The following is a 13,738-nucleotide window of genomic DNA, read 5'->3' on the forward strand; positions in this document are numbered from 1 at the left end:
CCCCCCTCCACCCAGTACACGTTCGGCTAGTTCCTAGAAATAGGCGCGCGCAAACACTGGCCGGGCCGCGGTCTGTATCCCCGTGCCGCCCAGCTCGCCGAGTGGCACGCCCGCCGCCCGCCCGGTCCGGCGGTGGGCGGTTCACACACCGAGTCGTGCTGTGGTGACGTGTAGCAGCGCGGTAACGTAGCAGCACCACGCCACCCCGTAGGTAGGGGTGGGTCTGGGGGGGGGGGTCCTACCTGTTGGGGCACCGGGCCGTGTCGGGCCGGGGGAGGGGCCGGGGGCGGCAGGACGCGCGGGTACGGGCCGTGCTCAAGGTACCCGTGTCGCGTAAAGCCGAGCGTGGGGCGCGGGGGCCTCCGGCGGAGCCTCGCCTGTGTGGAGCGGCCTGGCGGTGCCGCGGCGGTGCGGCTGACTCGGTACTGCGGTACTGCTGGGCCAGAGCGACTGTGTCGGACGCGACGGGCAAGGCTGCAGTCCTGGGCGCCGCACCGCGCCGCACCGCACCGCGCGCCACGCCACGCCACCGTAAGATTATTAGCAGTACAGATAAGGACCTCCAACAGAGCGGCGCGGCGACGCATGCGCGTCCATGTGACGTCACTCAGCGTCACTCACCAGCGGACGCGTCCGTGCACTATTATTCCACTTTTAAAGGACCTTGTGTTTTGTGTTTCTGGGCGCCCGCGGTGCGGTCGGTAGGTGACAGACGAAAGCCTCGAGGGACACTCCATCACGATGGTCACGTGGGTAACGCGTTGCTCCCCGCGTGACGACCAGTGACGCCCCTGGAGAGCACATGAACATGCAGCGAAAAAAATTGCACGGAAAAAACAACAAAAGAGAAAGGACGATTAAGTTAATCGGTCAGAAGCATTCCAAGCACAAAAATGTAAAGCAGATCGAGTAATGTGGCCGCCGACATTTGAGTGCGATTCTATCATAAAAGAATGTCCTACTCCCTAATAAGGCATGCCGATTAGCTATCTGAGGCGCAGGGCATGTTATCAGCGCCCACTAAAGGCCCACCCACCTCAGTGAAATGCGTCCGTTAGATATGGGGGGAGTGACTAAGTCATGTTTTCGCAGGGCCAACAGAAGGCACATCTAGGTGAAAGGGATCGTCTAGATCGTACGTCCGCCTTTTCTCATATTCATTCGGCAAATTGCGGGAGTTTGGCGCCTGCGAGACTCAGGGTCGGCCATCCCGCAGTACACGCATGCACCCCAGGCAAATTGTTGCCTACCTATCAGGCGTTATGAGAACACTCACAGGCTCAACTTGTCAGGTTCGTCACGGCGAATGACGGACGTTTCTGGATGATCCCAAATACGTCCGTCCAAAAGATGGTAGAGGGGGGGGGGTGCAGAGCCATGAAAATATAAAAAACAATAATTTTCTTTGTGTGTGTATTTTTTTAAAAGAAATTGTTGACAATGGACTAGTTTCATACATACATTTTTAAAAAAATTCACTTGTAAACATTATTTTGTATCAGTCACAACCTTCCAATAGCCTGGGTATTTTCACTCTGATTTTTCCTTTTCTTCGGGTTGAACAGCTCCAGTGACCCACCAACTTCTAATACTTTTCAATGACATAAGCACTGGGATCATGACTGGAAGAAAGAGTGGAATGTAAACAGCATACCTGGAAGAAAAAAATGTATTATAAAGATGCTTTGTGATGTACCAGGGCATGTGGGCAACCCTTAGTACAAATTGGTCTTGCACGTATCGGGTGGTGTTGTATCGCAGCGGACGCCACAGTGTTGCGGGTTTGCCTACTCCCTCCCCCGCAAGTCGCGATGGCGAATGCAACTGCGGCGTCCGCTCTGATACACTCGATACCTCTCTGTTTACTCACTTTTGGTCCTCAGGAAAATATAATAAAGCTAAAAGTGATGGATCACTGAAAGCAGTTTCTGCAGCTAAAAAGGCTTGTTTTGACAAATTATAACCATCAATCAGATTATGTTGTAATATTTGGTCAACAGATTCATGCGATTTTAAAATAGCTTCCCAAATCCTGTCTCCAACCTCATCATTTATGACAATGTTACTAATTTCATCAAGGAGTTGTGCAAGAGACTGGAAAGAAAACGTTGACACATGAAAAGTATATAAAACCTTATCTACAAAACTGGCACATGCTGAATGCATATGCTGACATCAAATAATTTCCATCTCGTACCTTCAGTGTAATCCTTGCAGATATCAAGTGCTCAGTCGCTCTGATTCTCATGAGAGAATCAAGTTCCCAATCACGTATACCACTAGCTGGGAGTGGAAGTTGCTCAACACCCTTAATTTTCTCCTAAAAACGACCCAAAAGATAATGTCATTGCTGTTTAAAGTATAACTACTAGATAGAAAAATTAAGTTGTTAAAAAAACTACATACAAGTTCAGGGATACCAATTAAAAGTTTTAGTTGCATTTTAAATGTGTTCATGATGGTTTTAGAATCCAGCCAGGATGATTCTTCATCCACATTACCACACAGAGTCTGGGGTGGATTAAAAATTTGAACTCCACCCCACCGAGGCGATAAGAAGGCAGTGCTTGGTAACACATTTGGTCGGGATGAGGTGATGTAAAGAGGAGATATTTGGCAAGGTGGGATATAGAGGACAAGTTGAATAGTTGGGTGCTCACTGACCCCGGAGCCTGTAAGAAAGTCCCCCCAAAAGACAATATTTTAAAAATAAGTTTAAAAATAATTTAGGCAGTTTGGAAACAAACATATGCAGCAGAGCAACGTAGTACAAACCTAATTTCTTCTCCAAAGGAGTAATAATATGTGGCAAAACGTCCTCAGGTAGAGAATACCAAGTATGTGATTCCTCTTGAACTTGTCGAGGATGGCCCTCCAGACGCACAGAGTACAACCATTGAGATTTTATGTGAAATGTAATAACAGGTGAAAGGTATGTCAAAAGACTTCCAAGGTGATCTGTTCACAAAAAAATTACTGGCAATGTTAGATAATATTTTGAGCATATTGCAAGGCACAAGGCCTGATGAGCAACAAATACCTAACTCACCTGAAATTGCTTTTCTGACATTCCACTTGACATCCCTTTTTTCGGGTTCAGGGTGAACCATAGAAAACATGAGGTCGTATTGTGCAGCTGGCGGCATTCTCCTCCTCCCAGTTTTGTCACGAGACCACTCATTAGGTGCTTCAATTATGGCCTTTGTTTGAAATAACGCTTCTGACCTAATGATCCATTGATTGAGAACAGCTGATAATGTCTCAGTACCTTTCATTAAGAAGGAAAGTTAGTAGCTTCAAATACATTCTGTGATATTTCATTTACAAGAATTATAATGCTTACTGGCTTTTTCACTGAAATATATGACCCTTTTCCTACCCACAACCACATCTTTTACTGTGAACCTCAACATTCCTGGAACTTCTAGAAGATAGATGTGACTTGCAGGGTTAGGGAAAATGTCAATAGAATCCAATTCTTGTAAACTAGGTGAAGTTAAAACCTTGTTTAAATCCACGTTCCCATCAGTCTTATAGCTAACATTTATTATGCCTAAAAAGTAAGATAGAAAGTGACATAAATGAAATTGCAGACAACTACTTAAATATTTATATTTGCAGCAAAAGAGACAACTTACCCGCACTTGAAGTACTGTTTCTCAAACCTTCCACTATGAAATTAGCACGGTTAATATCTTTACTTACAACAGTAACAGATATTGGAAACATAAATTCAACTTCTTTTAGGTCATCAATGCGGCCATAAGGTACATGTACCCTGTAGACTTCTGTGGTTTTCCACCATAGTGGTATTCCAACAATGATTAATAAAAAGGCAAATGAAATTGCAGCATAAACTCTTATGTCCTCTAGAAAAAATGAAAACAGATAGAACTTATTACCAATGATTGTTTTATTACATAATTTGTGTTTTAAATTCACATTTTTATTTACCATCATCTCTTTTGGTTGAAAATTCTGATGAGAAGTTCGAACGATTAGTGTCTTTGACACCTGAAAGTACACAAACAGCGTTAAAATATGCATAAAAAAAACATTCATACTTTTTTGACATTGAAGAATCACTTTTAAAAACTGTCACAGAAAAGCAACGACAGTACCCGAAACAACCGGTCTTGTTTAATAATAAACACATAACCCCACCCATTTTAGTTGACATTTGACAGCATCAGTATATTTTTTTTTAAAGCGTGTTTTCTATCGAGATATACCTTGAATAGAAGTTTCATTGTCACTCTCTGTCTCCATACCGGACATAGTTCTGAATAGAATGGAACAATCTTACATAAATTTGTTCTATTAAAAACAGCAATATTATCAATGGAAATGGATTTTGAAGGGAGGGGACCTTGGAGGGGAAGGGGAAGTGACAGGGGGAGGGGGAGGGGGCAGAATGGAGTCGGGGGAGTCTTCTACCAACCACGAAGATGTTGCTTCTGCTGCGCAGACGAACTGACAGTTCCCGAAAAGCAGAAATATAATAATTTAAAGTATATTTTGTATAAAAATGACCAATTTTTACTTATTTTGTGATTCAATCGTACACAAATAATGAATTTAGCACACTTTATCAAGTTGCTGTGTTTTGTAGCCTGACGCCTATTATTCACAGTCTTCTCTTGCTATTGTTGTTGACCTGCTTGTTGTTGTTTGCTGATGTCCAGAGAGTGAACACGATAAACATGGCAACTCCCAGGCCCAAATCTCCAAAACCTGCTGGACCTACAAGGAAAGACGACAAGGAAGAATCTTTTTGGGAGAAAATTGGTACTCTTGGCAGGAAGAAGCGTATCAAGGAAGGTACGTGTCTCGTTTTCTCGTGTAGAATAGTTTCTTATGTACATGTCCTTGTATGGCAGGCATTGGTTGACATTCAAGTGGGCGGGCACATCTGTTTCTTGGATTTGCTTTTTGGTTTGTAATAACAAGAGTATTGTGTTAGTCTCACAATCTTCATTTCCCAGAGTATTACAAGAATTAGGAAGGTTACTAACTTGTGCCCATTAGGTAAAGGAACTATTTTTAACTCTTCTTCCCCCCTCCAACTTGACTCATGCTCATGCTGAACGCATGAAATTCAAACCATGATTTCTTATTTAAAGTCTCTACACACTTCTCTTCATTTCAGTGCAAGAATTTCAAGATGAAGGGAAGCATGCCATTGACTCTCCTGGAAGTCCAACGGCTATTGATCATCCTCCTGAAGACTACGATTTAGGTACTACTGACAGTCTTGGTAAATTGTTTTCTAATATAATGTAGAGACTCCAATATTTTTTATTATCTATGTTTTTCAGGTGAAAATGAAGAAAGAGCCATAATTGAGACTAAATCAATGGAAAGTGCCAAATTCAAGGAACTCGTAACTGTTCTCATTGAATGGATAAATGATGAATTGGCTAATCAGCGCATCATTGTTAAATACATTGATGAAGATTTGTATGATGGACAAATTTTGCAGAAATTATTGGGTAGATAATGAAAGCTATATTCAAAATTGTCTCTGCATGTATTTTCTTACTATAACAATAGTTTATTTGTTTTCAGAGAAACTTACTAAAGAAAAACTTGATGTACCTGAGGTAACACAGTCTGAGGAGGGTCAAAAGCAGAAACTGAGAATTGTTCTTGGTACAGCCAATAAAGTAAGTTTCTATTGGTTTTGCTTACTATCTTTGAAGATTGAACTAAGCAAAAACAACTTTAAAATAATTTTGAAAAAAAGCACACTAAAAAACTTCAGGATCCATTTACTTTTTTGTGAAATAGGTTCTTGGACTTCCCAGATGGTCAGCTCAAAAATGGAGTGTGGAAAGTGTTCACTCTAAGAATATTGTTTCCATTTTGCACCTGCTTGTTGCGTTGGCTCGTCAGTTTCGGGCCCCTGTGCGTTTGCCAGAAAATGTGGCAGTTAGTGTCATCATTGTTCAGGTGTGCAATTATTTAGTTCACTGTTTGGAAAAAGTATGAGTCTTTAACGTCTCATGTAATCCTTTATTTTAAACTTGCAGAAAAAAGATGGGACCTTGACTCATAGAACAGTTACAGAAGAAATCACATCAACATATGAAGACTTGGGCATGCGCTGTGAGAAAGATGCATTTGACACTCTTTTTGATCACCCTCCTGATAAGCTTAATGTAGTCAAACGGGTAAGTTTGTCAACATCAGCATGGCTGTAAACAAGAGACTAGGGCTGTTAAGTGGTATTGTTCTGAAGTAACATCATCCATCTTTTTCAGTCACTGATTACTTTTGTCAACAAGCATTTGAATAAAATAAACCTGGAGGTTTCTGAGCTAGAAACGCAGTTCCACGATGGAGTTTATTTGACTCTTCTCATGGGGCTCCTTGAAGGTTTCTTTGTTCCTTTGTATGATTTCTACCTCACACCTCAAGATTTTGACCAAAAAGTTCATAATGTTAACTTTGCCTTTGAGTTAATGCAAGACACTGGACTTGCCAAACCAAAAGCTCGCCCTGAAGGTTGGTACTGAACTTAGATTTTGCACTTACCGATGCCATTTAATATTTCTCTTGAAGAATCCATTTTATTCCTTGCATTTCTCCTTTACAGATATTGTCAATCTTGATTTAAAATCAACCCTTCGAGTTCTTTACAACTTATTCACCAAGTATAAAAATATGAGCTGAGGGATTTTATGAGAAGGTGGCTAGAGGTGACTGGAAAATTTCCTTGAATTTTTGTATTAATAATTTTATTCAGAAAAACAACAAGTCAGAAGATTGTCTGCATAATTTTATCATTATACTGTAGTACATGACGCTTTCTATTTCTTCTGTGAGACGAGCTTCAGACTGTGTAGGTGTTAACAACACATTTAACTGTAAACGCCATTTAATTCTTAACAGGGTAACTTATGAGCCTTATAGTTGTAACTATTGTGTGTTAAAATCATATTTTTTGTCAGGATATTTGGTATATCTTTTCATTTGATACAATTTCAAAAATTGTTACCAAAATGATTTTATGTCAGTTTTCTATGCCTATCTTGTAAAGATCAATTTACATTTTTTCACATCCATCTAACTCACTGCCATTGTCATTGTGTCTTAAATTATTTTATATTGATGTTACTTGAAGATGAGTGTGCTTGCATTTTAGTAGTATTATATTTACAAACTAAGTCACTATAGTATATCTTATTAACATGTGGTAAAGTGTGTATGACAAGTACTAACTGCCAGATACAAATTATCTTATTAAATTATTTATTAATTTAATATTAATTTTATTTACATTTTTACAAGTTTTCCCAGAAGGAAACTTTACTGAACACTACATTTCCATCTACTGTTTCACATTTAAAGAAAATTTTGTGTTGTCTTGCTTTAGAGAAGGTAGTTTCTAGATTTGTCATGGAATAACTTGCTGGATTGCATCCATCGTCTTCATCTTTTTGAAATAACCATACCACATCAGTAAAGAAAATGTCAATTAGTGGAGAAAACATATTTTGAGACTTCTGCTCATTCAATGAAACTATCAAATGTGCAGGACTCTTGGAGCGCTTTGCACATACTGCAACTCCATCAATGAGTGCAGCACAGATAAGGGCAGCGTGGGAAGCTGCAGTCGCTGCAGCACTGCCAGAATTTTCAGTGTCGGAATTAGTGCAGTAATGTTCAAGGGCTTCTATAATTAATACTGTAGGAACAAGAGCATGTAAATGCAAGTGGAAGACATATTGCAGCAGATCTTTCCAATTAGGGAGGTATCTATAAAATAAAATAGAAGAGTAAGTATTAAGTTGATGCCATGTTTAAGTGACATATACTATTATGAAACTTACAGAAACTTTATTAGAGCGAAGATATCTGGAGCAGGTTTTGGAAAGCCTTGCAAAGGAGGGGGAAGGCTTTCAAATTCAAACGCAGTGATGTAGACCACGTTTTGACCTCCCTCTGCATACTTCACTGCACCCTAAAAAAGGTGGGGGAAAAAATAGATGGCCTTCAGAGCCTTAACCTAAATTTAAGACAAATTTATTCTACTGTTGAGCTTTGTACCTGCATTAAGAATGATGATTTATGGGAATCTCGAGGACCGGCAAGTAATACTGATGTAACATTGTGTGGTTTCATTGTTGTTGACGTTGGTTAATAAGAATTTTCAATTCAAATATCCAACTGACGCATTTATCGTCGGTCCAGCGGAGCTGCATCATAATGTAACCGAGCAGGGGAACTGACATCGAAAGGCATTGGTTTTACTTTGCTTTAAAACGAGTCATGTGTAACCAAGCTTTCGTGGGTGAGGCGATTTAAATTTAAAATTTTTGAAGTGTAGTTGAAAACACAATCTGCGAATAGTGATACGTTGGTAGGGTGGTAAGCATCTGTTTTGTTTACTAGTAGCAGAAAGCAGAGTGGTCTCGTGGCTAGGTTATCTAGAGGAAGTTCCAGTTTCCCTCAGAATTAACGATTATCTTACTTACACCTATCAGACGCCATGGCAATGAAAAGCCTAGTTGTTGAGGATATGAAAGTAACAGCTTTAAAAGAGTCAGCTTTTGTGAAACCTCTCAGCTTGGAATTTAGACAGGTAAGCAATGTGTCATCAGATGATCTTCATACACCGTGCGTCTGTGCACAAACATTATCTTCTTTAAATTTTAGTGTGCTAGAAATCTTATTTACATGTATTTGCATTCAGAATGGAAAGCGACGAAAATGGGATATGATCAAGGTGCATGACAGGTACAATAATAACAACAGTAACCCATGTGTTAATGTCAAATCATTATGTGATTGTACGTCTACTGATTTGTTTTTTAAATTCTGCAGTGTCACTATTATTATTTTTAACATCACTCGCCAGAAGCTAATTTGCGTAAAACAATTTCGGCCAGGTGAGCATGCGAAGCAGCTGTTTTATTTCTAAATCATTTAAATTGTAGTAACATATATTTTCATTTTGTTTGTTTTTCAGCTGTATATTTTTCATCCATTCCTGAAGACGACAGGAAAAGTGGGATCATTGATACCACTAAATATCCACCATCAATAGGTATTACCCTTGAATTCTGCGCTGGAATTGTTGATAAAAATAAGTCCCTTGCTGAAACAGCACGGGAGGAAGTTCTTGAAGAATGTGGTTATGATGTTCCTGTGGAAAGGTTTGAGAAGTTTAAAACAGCTCGGTATGTTCATAATAGCTTGTCTAGTAGTCGTTTACTTTTAGTAGTGTATTTTATTTTATGACTGACTTTCTGTCATTATTAGAGCTGGCGTTTCAACAGAAGGAACACGTAGTAATTTCTTTTATGTGGAAGTAACGGATGACATGAAAGTTAATCAGGGTGAGCAAGTATTTGTCTATTTTACCTCTGACAGTTATGATATCACGCCCCCCTACTTTTTTTTTTTATCTTTCCTTAGGTGGAGGATTAGTTGATGAAGGTGAAGTTATAGAAGTTGTGGAGCTAAGTATTTCTGACGCACAACAATATGTGGAAGCTGTAGATAATATAAGCCCTGCTGGCTTTTCATTTGGACTTGTGTGGTTTCTTATGAAGAAGGGTACTAAAACACCCTAACTGGAAGGTCCTGATCCTAATATGAGGACGAAGATAATGGTGAACAATTAGGCATTTACACATTGGGAACTTAGTTTGTGACACAGAACAGAGAAGTAAAAATAAAATGGTATAAAATTTCATTTTTCAAGAATATTTTTTTTGTGCTCCTTTCTCCGCATTAGGTTGTTTTTTTTTACTCATGCTAGCTATATCTTACACACAACAAAAATGGTCAAAAAATATGTTCCAGGAGTTCTAGGAAGCTTTGGTATAATGACTCTGCAGACTACAATTTTGAAGAGTCAGTATATTCACAAGTCTAAAAATATTAATTTTTCTACATAATTACAGAACAATACATGGAAAAGTATTCTAAAGAACACAAGTTACCTTCAGATGGTGAAACACTTGAAACTTATGGCATGGTATTAACAAAATCTAGAAAATCTGCCAAATAAGTCCTACTAATCTTCAATTTCATCACCATATTGGTTAACCCTTTTCCGCTTTCTTATTTTGGACTCCTCCTGGGGTGAGACTCCAGGGGAAGAATCCATGTAGGGGGAGGGTGGATCATAGTAAAGTGAACCTGATGGTTCAGGGAGTGATGAGTACAATGAGCTGGAGGGCTCTGAAGCTGGCGAATACATAGAGCTTGATGGTGGTTGATCCTGTGGTGATGGTGTTGCAGGAGAAGTTCGGTTCCTGAAATTAAAGTATTTTTAAAATATGAGGTTTAATACTTAACCATGTAAGTTACAGAAGTGAAAACTTACGTTCTCCTGCTGTCTATATATTGATCTCTATTTCTGCGACGAAGATCGTCATAGGTTTGACCAGAAGACTGAGTTGTGGGTCCAGCTTGAGGTGCTGGTCTGGCATATGGTTCAAATATACCAGCTGAAAATTAAGTAAAAATGTATATCAATTTATACTGGCCTTCAAAGAGGGGGCTTAAATATAATCAAGTATTATGTAATTACATTTATCATCTGGTTGCTCATATACTTCACGATCACTTTGTAATAATCCTTGCCTATCAAAAATAAAACAATTTCGATTACTCATGTCATGAACTTTGAAAAGAAATTGACAAAGAAATTTGCAATATTCTATAGGACAATGTTGAAAATGTTGATAGGAAAAATTCAGAATAGTTATACTTGCCTTTTATTTTTCATTTCTTCAATTGTTTTCGCTAAACTTCCCTCCGGATATTTTGATACAACTTCCTGCAGGCATCCAGGTAGAGCACTTATTCGACCAACTATACCAGCTCCTATTATCATGCCAGTATTGGCCCAGAACCTTAGTGTGACACCTGCCAGACCAAAGAGGTAGTTGATAGTTTATCAAAAGTAAGTTGATGTAAATGGAGTAAGTAGGGGTGGGTATCCTACCTTTGTAATGTTGCAAGTAACGTATGAAGGCGGAGGATACTATCATAGCTGGAAGTGAATGAGTCCAAATAGAAGTGGTAACACACTTTTTCATTGTTTCATTTTCTTCATGGGTCAACTCTATCGCGCCAGACTAAAGAAAAGAAAGTAAGGGATGAAATATCTATTGTGACCGGTGCTGGTGGGGTTATGGTCGATGAATTTTCTACAAAAACACAAGCTTTTAGTATTCAAAGCGATATAATTACCGGATTTCTACGCGGAATGTTGTCCATTTTAATTTTTTCCAAATATTAACGCCAGGACCTAGGCGTTCAACGATGATTAATTGGTAAATAGTGCAGAAAGGAAAATTTTGAATATGTGGAGTTACGTGCACTCAAGATCACCTTTAAATAAAAAAATGTTCGTTTGTATTGTTTTTGCCATTTGTAAAAGCGATTAAATTTTCTGATCTGGCATGTCACACATGCCAATGAAGTGAAAGTAAACTATTTCACACAAATAATATCGTCGACGCTCAGTACTTGTTTTTGTTGTTTACGTCAGCTGTTCAGTTGGTCAAAGTTCTACCCGCGTAGTTTCAAGTTTACCGGGGTAACGGCTCACTCAGCGCTTGAGGAGCTCGGCGTCAGAACTCCTCGACGTTGCAAGCTCATCCAAAAATTAGAAACGGGAATATTTGCCAATCAATACAGTTTAACGTGTTTTATTTTATCCTGATCTATAGAAGCCGAACAAAGGTATTTACATACACAAACGGTCACAAAACACTAACTTAGATAAAATACATGAGCATCCAGTCAGGCATAGGCCCACTAGTTATTAGGCTGCAAGCAGTCCAGTTCATTGGGAGCTTTTTCAATGTTGATAACGCTGTCTTTTAGGAAATCGACTACAGACTTGAGGTTTTTGATGCGGTCCTGCGCCTGCTTAAAGCTCTGGCTCATGTTGGACACCTCCGTCTGGAGCCGCTGCTGGATCTGCGGGAGGAATGCATACCGTATCGTCAATCGTCAATATCGACTTCCGAGTCGCGAGCAGCCTCCGTATGTTACAGTATGGTGACATCCAAGCGCATCCAAGGACCATTCTCTGCATATAAATTCAGTCAACACGTTCAGTGTGGCGTGACCACGATGTGGTCTCGCGCTACTTGCTAATTTTTCCAGCCTCCATAGGATGCACATTGCACAATAGCACTGAACGTGTTAAGATTTTCATTTCTTCACTCAACTTTTGAACATTCGCAAAGAAATTTAAAGGGATATATGCGCCAAAGTGAGCGAGCGTACTCACTCGCGCGCGAGTGTGCCTTCTAATCTCGCCGTAGGACCCCGGGGCACTCACTTCCTCCTTCTCCTTGTGGGCCGCGCTCGCGCTGGCTCGGCTGGCGGCCAGCTCCTTCTCCAGCTCGCCGATCTGCGTCTGGAAGGAGCGCCGCATGGTCTCCACCTGGTCGCGCTGCCGCGTCGCCTGCCGCGCCGCCTGCTCCCGCGCGGCCTCCAGCTCGCCGCGCACCTTGCCCAGCTCCAGCACCGTGTCCTCGTACAGCTTGTCGCTGTTGGCGCTCGACTGCTCCAGCTGCTCCATGCCCTGCCTGCCGAGCGTGCGCGCACGCCTTTGTAACGACACGTGTTCTAGTGACTGGTCCTGATTGTCCCGCTACGTACTTGTACCACTTGATGTCCTCCTTGAGCTTGTTGCACTTCCTCTCGTAGGCGTCGACGTGCGAGATCAGCGACTGCCGCTCGTCCATCCAGGACTGCTGCTGCGCGCGGAGGGCGCCCATCCCCTTGTCGTTGTCCGCCAGCTGGAACACGACGGGCTGCCTACTCTCCGGGCGTCATCCAACAGCCTCCAGCCGTCAGCGAGTACCCACTCTCTCCAGGACGGTGGCCAGCTCGTGGTTGAGGTCGGCACAGTTGTGCTCCGCAATCAACCGCAGCTGCTTCTCCTCGTGCATTTTGGACTGCGTCGCCTTCAGGATGTCTGGCAGGGGCGCAAGCTCCTGCAGCCTCTCTTCGAACTCGTTCTGAGGGCACACCTTGAGTGACACGGCGTCGCCACTTCGCCCCTGTTGGGGTCTCACACCAACACGTGCACGACGTGTACCTTGACGCGGTGAAGCTCCGCTTGCACCTGCTCCGTAATCCGGTCCTGCTCGGCCTCCACCTGTTCCATTTGTCGCCGCTGCTCTTCAACTTGCTGCTGCGCCATGAGGTACTGCAGGGACCCAAACGCAAACAGACGTTGTGCCGAGTTGCTGTCACTCGTTGCCTGCACTAGCGGCACCAGCGCACGCGCAGCGTACCTTGTTCCGGTAGCCTTCGAGGTGGCCCGCCTGGTCCTCGATGAGCGCGCGCATCTCCTCCAGCTCGTCCTGAGCCTCGTCATATTTCTGGCGAAGCACGCCCAGCATTTGCTGCTGTTCCACCGCGGCGTCCCTGGACCCCGCCATCTGCACTCATTGTAATTAAAATACAAGTCGCCCAATTTCACTTCTACAGTATTTAAGTTCCGAAGATGGGTAATTCCAGAGACAGGGCGTGTTATTGTGTTCGTAATTGACTCTAAGAAAAACTATTTTCGTAACTATTTTTAGCACGTCATCATCATGGAAACCAGAACAATCTGAAGCTGTATTAGATAATCCTAGTTGCGGAACACGAGAGCCGAAAGCGAAAGCCGAAAGCGAAGAATCTTGTCGACCCTCCCTACGTACAAGTGGCTATCCTTTTGGGCGTGGCAGACAAAAGGCTATCTTTTTGAGCT

The 13,738-nt window shown here is 41.8% G+C and overlaps 7 protein-coding genes across 11 annotated transcripts in view; 2 read left to right on the top strand and 5 right to left on the bottom strand.

Moving 5' to 3' along the window:
• Positions 1–1,396: 1,396 nt before the first annotated feature.
• LOC113208090 (GPI transamidase component PIG-S) lies at positions 1,397–4,399 on the bottom strand. The gene is made up of 10 exons (XM_026424940.2): positions 4,233–4,399; positions 3,955–4,014; positions 3,639–3,869; positions 3,344–3,553; positions 3,050–3,268; positions 2,776–2,958; positions 2,407–2,672; positions 2,198–2,320; positions 1,871–2,094; positions 1,397–1,654 (listed from the first exon to the last, which is right to left on the bottom strand). The coding sequence occupies exons 1-10, from the start codon at positions 4,276–4,278 to the stop codon at positions 1,531–1,533; spliced, it is 1,686 nt and encodes a 561-aa protein (XP_026280725.1). The 5' UTR covers positions 4,279–4,399; the 3' UTR covers positions 1,397–1,530.
• Positions 4,400–4,647: 248 nt separating this feature from the next.
• LOC113208083 (beta-parvin) lies at positions 4,648–7,266 on the top strand. The gene is made up of 8 exons (XM_026424930.2): positions 4,648–4,821; positions 5,150–5,239; positions 5,319–5,492; positions 5,569–5,666; positions 5,791–5,952; positions 6,033–6,173; positions 6,264–6,507; positions 6,599–7,266. Exons 1-8 carry the CDS (start codon positions 4,704–4,706, stop codon positions 6,673–6,675), a joined length of 1,104 nt encoding a protein of 367 aa, XP_026280715.1. The 5' UTR covers positions 4,648–4,703; the 3' UTR covers positions 6,676–7,266.
• Positions 7,238–8,201, bottom strand: LOC113208085 (uncharacterized). The gene is made up of 3 exons (XM_026424933.2): positions 8,053–8,201; positions 7,836–7,966; positions 7,238–7,761 (listed from the first exon to the last, which is right to left on the bottom strand). Exons 1-3 carry the CDS (start codon positions 8,125–8,127, stop codon positions 7,287–7,289), a joined length of 681 nt encoding a protein of 226 aa, XP_026280718.1. The 5' UTR covers positions 8,128–8,201; the 3' UTR covers positions 7,238–7,286.
• LOC113208086 (uridine diphosphate glucose pyrophosphatase NUDT14) lies at positions 8,149–9,703 on the top strand. 4 transcript variants are annotated; one of them, XM_052266176.1, is made up of 7 exons: positions 8,149–8,296; positions 8,490–8,587; positions 8,699–8,742; positions 8,830–8,894; positions 8,975–9,185; positions 9,268–9,344; positions 9,424–9,703. In XM_052266176.1, exons 1-7 carry the CDS (start codon positions 8,275–8,277, stop codon positions 9,579–9,581), a joined length of 675 nt encoding a protein of 224 aa, XP_052122136.1. In that variant the 5' UTR covers positions 8,149–8,274; the 3' UTR covers positions 9,582–9,703. The 4 variants fall into 4 exon arrangements, with proteins under 4 accessions (XP_052122136.1, XP_026280720.1, XP_026280719.1 ...); XM_026424935.2 differs by having other exon boundaries at positions 8,154–8,296; positions 8,401–8,587; XM_026424934.2 differs by having other exon boundaries at positions 8,161–8,296; positions 8,398–8,587.
• Positions 9,704–9,850: 147 nt separating this feature from the next.
• LOC113208084 (uncharacterized) lies at positions 9,851–11,498 on the bottom strand. The gene is made up of 7 exons (XM_052266175.1): positions 11,353–11,498; positions 11,212–11,269; positions 10,964–11,096; positions 10,731–10,884; positions 10,547–10,599; positions 10,340–10,463; positions 9,851–10,268 (listed from the first exon to the last, which is right to left on the bottom strand). Exons 2-7 carry the CDS (start codon positions 11,236–11,238, stop codon positions 10,028–10,030), a joined length of 732 nt encoding a protein of 243 aa, XP_052122135.1. The 5' UTR covers positions 11,239–11,269; positions 11,353–11,498; the 3' UTR covers positions 9,851–10,027.
• Positions 11,499–11,658: 160 nt separating this feature from the next.
• On the bottom strand, positions 11,659–13,689 carry LOC113208082 (protein BCAP). Of its 2 annotated transcripts, XM_052266174.1 has the most exons (6): positions 13,278–13,689; positions 13,079–13,189; positions 12,846–12,998; positions 12,637–12,776; positions 12,314–12,563; positions 11,659–11,946 (listed from the first exon to the last, which is right to left on the bottom strand). In XM_052266174.1, exons 1-6 carry the CDS (start codon positions 13,422–13,424, stop codon positions 11,782–11,784), a joined length of 966 nt encoding a protein of 321 aa, XP_052122134.1. In that variant the 5' UTR covers positions 13,425–13,689; the 3' UTR covers positions 11,659–11,781. The 2 variants fall into 2 exon arrangements, with proteins under 2 accessions (XP_052122134.1, XP_052122133.1); XM_052266173.1 differs by having other exon boundaries at positions 13,079–13,403.
• Positions 13,565–13,738, bottom strand: part of LOC127749166 (uncharacterized) — a 1,661-nt gene continuing 1,487 nt past the window's right edge. Inside the window, exon 4 of the mRNA XM_052266283.1 lies at positions 13,565–13,618. Coding sequence (XP_052122243.1) covers positions 13,565–13,618 — 54 coding nt within the window. The remainder of the gene's footprint in view (positions 13,619–13,738) is intronic.

This window comes from Frankliniella occidentalis, unplaced genomic scaffold (assembly GCF_000697945.3).
Source record: "Frankliniella occidentalis isolate FOCC.00 unplaced genomic scaffold, Focc_3.1 Scaffold36, whole genome shotgun sequence".
NCBI classification, from domain to species: domain Eukaryota; kingdom Metazoa; phylum Arthropoda; class Insecta; order Thysanoptera; family Thripidae; genus Frankliniella; species Frankliniella occidentalis.

Bases quoted from the DNA above. Each gene is read 5' to 3' on its own strand.
- LOC113208090 (XM_026424940.2), bottom strand. From the start codon at position 4,278: ATGTCCGGTATGGAGACAGAGAGTGACAATGAAACTTCTATTCAAG. The intron at 3,870-3,954 runs GTAAATAAAAAT...CATTTTTTCTAG, and splicing joins TTCAACCAAAAGAGATGATG to AGGACATAAGAGTTTATGCT. The intron at 1,655-1,870 runs GTGAGTAAACAG...TTTTTCTTCCAG, and splicing joins TATTTTCCTGAGGACCAAAA to GTATGCTGTTTACATTCCAC.
- LOC113208083 (XM_026424930.2), top strand. From the start codon at position 4,704: ATGGCAACTCCCAGGCCCAAATCTCCAAAACCTGCTGGACCTACAAGG. The intron at 4,822-5,149 runs GTACGTGTCTCG...TCTTCATTTCAG, and splicing joins GAAGAAGCGTATCAAGGAAG to TGCAAGAATTTCAAGATGAA. The intron at 5,493-5,568 runs GTAGATAATGAA...ATTTGTTTTCAG, and splicing joins AATTTTGCAGAAATTATTGG to AGAAACTTACTAAAGAAAAA.
- LOC113208085 (XM_026424933.2), bottom strand. From the start codon at position 8,127: ATGAAACCACACAATGTTACATCAGTATTACTTGCCGGTCCTCGAGAT. The intron at 7,967-8,052 runs GTACAAAGCTCA...CACCTTTTTTAG, and splicing joins AATCATCATTCTTAATGCAG to GGTGCAGTGAAGTATGCAGA. The intron at 7,762-7,835 runs GTAAGTTTCATA...TTTATTTTATAG, and splicing joins TTCGCTCTAATAAAGTTTCT to ATACCTCCCTAATTGGAAAG.
- LOC113208086 (XM_052266176.1), top strand. From the start codon at position 8,275: ATGTGTAACCAAGCTTTCGTGG. The intron at 9,186-9,267 runs GTATGTTCATAA...TGTCATTATTAG, and splicing joins GAGAAGTTTAAAACAGCTCG to AGCTGGCGTTTCAACAGAAG. The intron at 9,345-9,423 runs GTGAGCAAGTAT...ATCTTTCCTTAG, and splicing joins TGACATGAAAGTTAATCAGG to GTGGAGGATTAGTTGATGAA.
- LOC113208084 (XM_052266175.1), bottom strand. From the start codon at position 11,238: ATGGACAACATTCCGCGTAGAAATCCG. The intron at 11,097-11,211 runs GTAATTATATCG...TCTTTTCTTTAG, and splicing joins ACATTCCGCGTAGAAATCCG to TCTGGCGCGATAGAGTTGAC. The intron at 10,269-10,339 runs GTAAGTTTTCAC...CTTTAATTTCAG, and splicing joins TATATAGACAGCAGGAGAAC to GAACCGAACTTCTCCTGCAA.
- LOC113208082 (XM_052266173.1), bottom strand. From the start codon at position 13,360: ATGACGAGGCTCAGGACGAGCTGGAGGAGATGCGCGCGCTCATCGAGG. The intron at 12,999-13,078 runs GTACACGTCGTG...GTGTGCCCTCAG, and splicing joins CGGAGCTTCACCGCGTCAAG to AACGAGTTCGAAGAGAGGCT. The intron at 12,564-12,636 runs GTACGTAGCGGG...CACGCTCGGCAG, and splicing joins GAGGACATCAAGTGGTACAA to GCAGGGCATGGAGCAGCTGG.